At 49.9% G+C, this 7,008-nt stretch overlaps 1 protein-coding gene across 1 annotated transcript in view; it reads right to left on the bottom strand.

Annotated features, from left to right (window-relative positions):
• Positions 1–6,767, bottom strand: part of LOC119464851 (kunitz-type serine protease inhibitor bitisilin-3-like) — a 30,084-nt gene extending 23,317 nt beyond the window's left edge. The window contains exon 1 of the mRNA XM_049656033.1: positions 6,570–6,767. Within this exon, the coding sequence (XP_049511990.1) occupies positions 6,570–6,645 (76 nt within the window). The 5' untranslated portion in view covers positions 6,646–6,767. The remainder of the gene's footprint in view (positions 1–6,569) is intronic.
• Between the last annotated feature and the right edge of the window lie 241 nt (positions 6,768–7,008).

Raw genomic sequence — 7,008 nt, forward strand, 5'->3', positions numbered from 1 at the left:
CGTTGAGGTCCCATAATGGCAGAGCAACAGACCTGGGATGACCTTGCACCTATATTACCGGTAGGTACACGGTGGCAGCACTTGCTTCCCACAGCCGCGGCGGATGCTCTTCAGCAAGGCCCTCGGTGGTTGGACAAGAGGCGCCCAGAGACAACTCTTGAAATCTCTATTGGGCCCTCTTTCGAGATGTGAACCCCTACGAGAGCCGAGCACCAGGCCAGGGAACACCTCTACCCATTAGAAAAACCAGTGGTTTTCCGGCGGCACCGCGATTTGATCTCTGTACCTCTCGCATACGAGGCGGATGCTCCACCGCTAGGCCACCGCTGCGGTGGCTTCAGGCGAGAGACGAACGATTTCGGTGCTACGGCAACGTTGGTCAGCAGCCGAGGTGACAGGAGCCACGCGACAGTTCACGGGAGATATTCTTTTAAGCACGGTGTACGGGCCGCGATACATATGAAGAAATTTTTCACAGCGCCCAGCCACTCGAACAGGTGTCCACAGGAACACGTCGTCGCCTGGGCGGAACGAAATGACACGACGCGTCGCATCACAACGATCTTTCATCTTGTCCTGAATTGTGGCGGTGTTGGCGCGCGAAATTTCATGGCAGTGGGTGACGCAGGCGGCGAACTCCTCTGGTAGAGATGCGGATGGAATTGAAGGCGTAGAGAGAAAGATGGTGTCCAAAACAAAAGACGGTGCACGGCCATACTCGAGGAAAAAGGGGCTGCAGTTTTTGGTTCGTTGAGCGGCAGTATTATAAGCAAACGTGACAAGAGGAAGTATAGTGTCCCAGTTTTTGTGATCGGGTTTAACATACATGGAGATCATGTCGAACAGAGTTCGATGGAAACGCTCGGTAAGACCTTTAGTTTGGGTATGATACGCTGAGATGGTCTTATGGATGGTGTTTGAAGCCAGCTGCAGGACTTCAGCAAGAACATGGTAAAGGAATGTCTTGTCACGGTAACTTAGAAGAGCACGAGGCGCACCGTGGCGCAAGATAATGGCGTGCAGGACAAACTCGGCGACTTCAGAGGCCGCACCAGAAGGAAGATCTGCCGTCTCAGCGTAGCGAGTGAGGTGGTCCACGGCGGTGACAATCCAGCGGTGACCCGCAGGTGTAAGCGGAAGGGGTCCGTATAAGTCGATGCCCACGAATTCAAAGAGAACGGACGGGCACGGCAATGGATTGTAAAGGGCGGTGGACAGAGAGGTCGAACGTTTTCGGTGTTATCATTACGCACACGAACCGACGTACTTGGAAACAATAGTGTACAGGCCAGGTCAAAAACAGCCAGAGTTAATGTGGTCGTAGGTTTTGTAAAACCCAAATGGCCAGCCGTTGCGTCGTCGTGAAAAGCTTGTAAAATTTGCAGGCGAAGTGAGCGAGGGACGACTGGGACCCATCGGTGACCGGTAGGGTGGTAAACTTGCCGCAATAATCAGCCATCATGAAGTTTTAAGCGTGCAAGGTGTCGTCTTACGAAGCTGTCGGGTGGACGGCATAAGCCAGTGAACCGGTCGATAATTGTGCGGCAGTAAGTATCTGCACGTTGGAGGGAGGCGATGTCTCCCGATGACAGAATGTCTACCGAGGTCATGAACCGTACCGGGGCCATCGTTGTGGTAGGTTGGCTGGGCGGTGCCGAACGGATGGAAGGGGAGACATGGGCATTTGGCGGCAGCGGGCAGCGAAATAAAGCATCAGCATCTTGGTGTTGCTTGCCAGACCTATATGTGATAGTGTAGTCGTACTCCTGTAAACGCAGCATCCAACGGCCGAGGCGTCCGGACAAATTCTTCAGGGAGGATAACCAACACAGAGCATGTCGGTCAGTCACAATTGTGAATTGGCGGCCATATAAATAGGGGCTAAACTTTTGTACGGACCATACGATGGCGAGGCATTCTTGTTCGGTGATAGTATAGTTTCGCTCAGCAGGAGAAAGAGTACGACTCGCGTAGGCCACGACTTGCTCTTCAGACGCGTGGTTCCGCTGCAGCAGGACAGCGCCTATATTCCATGCCCACTTGCGTCAGTGTGTAGGATAGTAGAGGCTGTGGGATCAAAGTGACGAAGCACTGGTCCTGACGTGAGGCATCGCTTGAGGGTCTGAAAGGCGGCTTCACATTCATCCGTCCAGGTAGGGGGTGTGGTCGTGGTCAGAAGTTTATGAAGAGGAGCTACGATAGTCATGAAGTCACGGACAAAGCAGCGGAAGTACGACGCTAATCCGAGAAAGCTGCGAAGGTCTTTAGATGTGGTTAGTTTTGGGAAATGCAGTACAGCAGCGACCTTGTCAGAATCTGGCTCAACGCCATGCTTGCTGACGACGTGACCTAATATTTTGATGCTGCGGCTCGCAAATGGACATTTCTTAGTATTGAGATGGAGACCGGCCTTGTCAAGACAAGTGAGAACGTCGTCTAAACGTTCTAGGTGCTGCGAGAAGCTGGACAAAAAGATGACAATGTCGTCCAGGTAACATAGGCAGGTTTTCCATTTTAGGCCGCGGAGTACGGTACCGATCATTCGTTCAAATGTGGCTGGCGCATTGCACAAACCAAAAGTCATTACATTGAATTCGAAAATGACATCAGGTGTTGCTAACGCCGTCTTCTCTTTGTCGAGCTCATGCATCGGGATCTTCCAATAGCCGGAAGGCAAGTCGAGGCTCGAAAAGTATTCGGCGCCTTGTAAGGTATCAAAAGCACCGTCAATACGAGGCATAGGATAGACATCCTTACGGGTAATTTTGATTAGTGCCCTATAATCAGCGCAAAAGCGTACCGAACCGTCCTTTTATTTAACTAGGACAACAGGAGAAGACAAAGGGCTTGCTGACAGCCTTATAACGTTCCGCCCGAGCATATCGTTGACTTGGTCTTCTATAACCGTGCGTTCAGCAGACGATACACGTTAAGGGCGGCGGCGAATGACGTGGCATCCGTTTGTTTCGATGCGATGGGCGGCCATGGTTATTTGACCCAAGCCACCCGAACAAATGTCAAAGCAAGTTTGGTGTTTCCTTAGGATGGTCAGGAAGGCATCAGTTTTGGTTGTGCTCAGATCTGAACTCACAGTGGCCCTGAGAACACTGGTTGAACCATCCGTGGGCGTACAGTCGGTGAAGGACAAAACAGGCGAAGCAGTGACGACACATACTGGTGCTGCGTCAATAAGGATGGAAACAGTGGGGCCCTCCGGCAGCAGGAGTGGCTCTGATGTATTGTAGGCGGTCAGACTGGCGCAGCCGCGAGAGAATCGCACTAGACAAGAGGCGACGGCGATTTCCCGAAAAATGCAGCGCTGAGAATGGGGAAACCACTGCGTCGCCGTCGATATTGTCTCTTGATCTGATGGTAAGAATGTGGGCTTGGCCGGGTGCAAGGACAAAATCTGCCACTGTGACAAGTTCGGGTGGCGAGGACTCTGCAGCTTCAGAGAGCTCGGTGTTCGTAATTTGTATTGAGGGGTTGTCTGCCCGAAATGAGAGCAGATGCAGCTGACAAGAAATTCAAGCCTAAGATGATCGGATGAGCGCACGAAGAAAGCACAGTCAGCTGTATATGATGGCAAATTCCGTCCATGAGGACACGAACAGTACACTGTCCGGTAGGATAAATCGGACTGTCATTGGCGCCACTAAAGACATAAGATCATGAGGATGGGTACATACAGATGAAGATGAACCGCACAGTAAGCACTCACAACATTTTATATATATATATATATATATATATATATATATATATATATTCTGACACTGTTTTGACCATGTTTTGAGATCTTGTTGCGCTTGACCACAATATATCATAAAGTTAACGGCCCTTTGCTTTCTTTAATGACCCGGAAGGGTTTCCGATATACGAGTATATGATATATATATATATATATATATATATATATATATATATGTAATTGTAAAGAAATTACGGGACTTTGTCACACTTGGTTGTCGTGCCGCGCGAGGAGGAAAGAACGCAAGAAAAGTAGTCGAAATAACGATGAAAACTCAAACTACATTTATGAAAACTGAACATAAACTACAACCACAGAAAGCTAAAGCACCTCAAATGACACACGTACAAGGCTAGAACTAAGGCTGCCGTGAGTCCCAGAAATGAACAGTTCGAAGTTGCTCACGGTACGGTAGGAAGGAGATGAGAGGTTGCCGAAGTGAGGGGTGACGGCGTAGAACACGCCTCGGTGTTGGGCGGTGAGGAGAAGATGGCTCTTCATAAACCGGGGACGACCGCTCAGCAGACAGTCTGTATGCTGACCATTCCTGCAACCGCAGTGCACGTTGCAGGAATGGCCAGCCTGCCCAGCGGACAGCTCGCGCGCGAGCCGTATTGCTCGGCGTATATGCGGCCATTAGCCAGACCATGAACGGTGCTCCCCCGAGCTGACCAAGGAGACGCCTTGCCCGCGGTCCGCAATGCTCACGGCAAGGGGTTTCCACAGCAGGCCAAGCAGTGCTCTGATCTCAGTACTCGTGCTGGCGAACGCCTTGGTCTCAGCCGCTGGATAAAAAAAATCACCAGCCCTTCTCCTGTAGAGGAAATGGGGGTAAACGAAGCTTGTGGCAAGACGCAAGCGTTCCGCTTCGCTTGCCCTAAACTCAGGATAGGCGGCTCTTCGCTGACGTTTGGGCTCAACATCGCGCTCCCGCAACTCGGGGTCTGCGGCTCTTCACTGACGTTTCGCCTGGGCTAACTTTTATTTTATTTAACTAATAGAAATACACATTGAAACACCAAAACAAATAAAAAAATAGCGAGGGACAAGCAAACGCTGCCTTCCCGTAATGTGGCTTCGAGTTCAAGGAACAGGAAACGTGAGTGCGTGAAATTTGAGTGCCCACAGACAAGACTACATAAGTAAAAATCTCATGTAGCCTCAGATACAGACTGCTAATAAAGACCGGTTGTGCAGCATAAACCTCGAGGACAGAAACGTTGCAATGAACCATGATGTCTTTCTTTAAATAATGATTATACATGCACTATATATATATATATATATATATATATATATATATATATATATATATATATATATATACATGGGGGTGTTGGTCTTCGAGCAGGCTTGGACGTGGCGTTGGAGAAGGCTATTCGAAAAGCAGGTCTGGTAACTGGCGAGCGCGAGCTAGAGCGTCAACAACAACCACCACTCATCGTCGTCGTCTTTTCCCAGACATCGAAGCGCGGTCATTCGCCTTCAGTCTGGCAGAGTTGTATCACGTCGGCTACCGTCTGGGGGTTCCTAGCGACAAGCATCTGAAATGCATCGCCGTCGACTCCTTTCATGATGCGCTTTATTTTTTCCCCTTCGGCGAGAGATGGGTCGACGCGCTTGCACAGGGAGAGAACATCTTCGATGTAGCTTGTAAACGTCTCCTCCCTGCGTTGGACTCGAACTGCGCAAGCGCTGTTCCGCACGAAGCCGGCTCATGGCGGGACGACCGAAGACCTCCGCGACTGCTGCCGTGAAGGTCGACCAGTTCTTGATTTCGGTTTCATGGTTTTTGAACCAGAGGCCGGCTACATTAGTGACGTAAAAGTGAACGTTCGTGAACTTGGCGCGGTCATCCCATTTATTACAAGAGCTCACTCGTTCACATTCGACGATCCAATCCTCGACGTCCTGGTCGTCGGTGCCGCTAAATATAGGTGGGTCGCGTTGTCGGGGCACGCCAGCACAGTGGATTGTCGTTGGCACGGGAGCAGCTTGCGATGGGCCAGGATCAGTCATGGTGAAAGCTGATGGTAGCGTCCGGCTGCGAAGTTCCAGGATGAACAGTACCCAGCACCTCCACCACTTAAAGTGGGGGTGTTGTTCTTCGAGCAGGCTTGGACGTGGCGTTGGAGAAAGCTATTCGAAAATGCAGGTCTGGTTACTGGCGAGCGCGAGCTAGAGCGTCAACAACAACCACCACTCATCGTCGTCGTCTTTTCCCAGACATCGAAGCGCGGTCATTCGCCTTCAGTACAATATATTGTTACGCGAAGGACGAGTCAGTTCAACGAGAAACTAAATCGACAGCCCATCAATTGCTTATCTCTAATCGACCAATAACCAATAAATTCCGGAAAATGCTGGGGATGACTTCGTAGGGCTTCGCCTACGGTACCAGATACGTGGCCAATATCTTTCGATGGGCAATCGATAGCCAATCAATACCGCATCGATAATTGATCAATAATAAAAAAATTCTGAAAAAGTATAACTCGTAAGGCCAGGACCAGGTAGGTGCCGATCAGCTCCACTGTTTCTTTAGCCTCGCGCCAGTAGTGCAAGCTACGTTAATTTTTTTTCCGCGTACCACGTACCTAACTGCCCAACTGCAACCTCTTCGTCAGGGCGAAGTGACACTCCCGTCGAAGACAGGTCTCCTTGCCGAGACGTCAACTCCAGCCTGATGCCGCCCCTGTTCACGCAGTGTTGACCCCACCAAGTTTCAATGTCGCTGTGAACCTTTGGCTCTGTTTGAATTGTATCCCAATATGTATTGCGGCTGCCAGTCAATAAAATAAAGCGCGAAGGTACTTACCCGAAGATGCTGCGAATAGCGTAACGACAAGGTGACAGAAAAACAATGCCATCCTGCGCGAACAACAGAAATGCATGCTACTATTTTGTGCTTCCGATGTCCCAACAAGGGCGATCCTCTCCGCGTATTAGCGGCAGCAGACGGTAAAAGCTCTGAAGTATGACACGTCACAGCCAGTTTATGAATCCAGAATCGCTATCTGTGAGCGTCATTGAAACAGAATGTTCCGACCAAAGTGCAGCGCTAGGTTTTTTTTCTTTTTCACACGTTCGACGTGCGTATGAAACAAATGCTGCGTCTATATACCAAGTCTTTTACATTCTAAAGGTACTTTACATTTCACACTTAGAAAAGTTGGGAACGATCTGAGGCTCTAAGATACCAACGGTCACGACCTACGTATACTGGACGTGTTTGTAGAGGTGCTGCTTCTAAGTTG

The sequence above is a fragment of the Dermacentor silvarum genome, chromosome 9 (genome assembly GCF_013339745.2).
Source record: "Dermacentor silvarum isolate Dsil-2018 chromosome 9, BIME_Dsil_1.4, whole genome shotgun sequence".
Lineage (NCBI taxonomy): Eukaryota > Metazoa > Arthropoda > Arachnida > Ixodida > Ixodidae > Dermacentor > Dermacentor silvarum.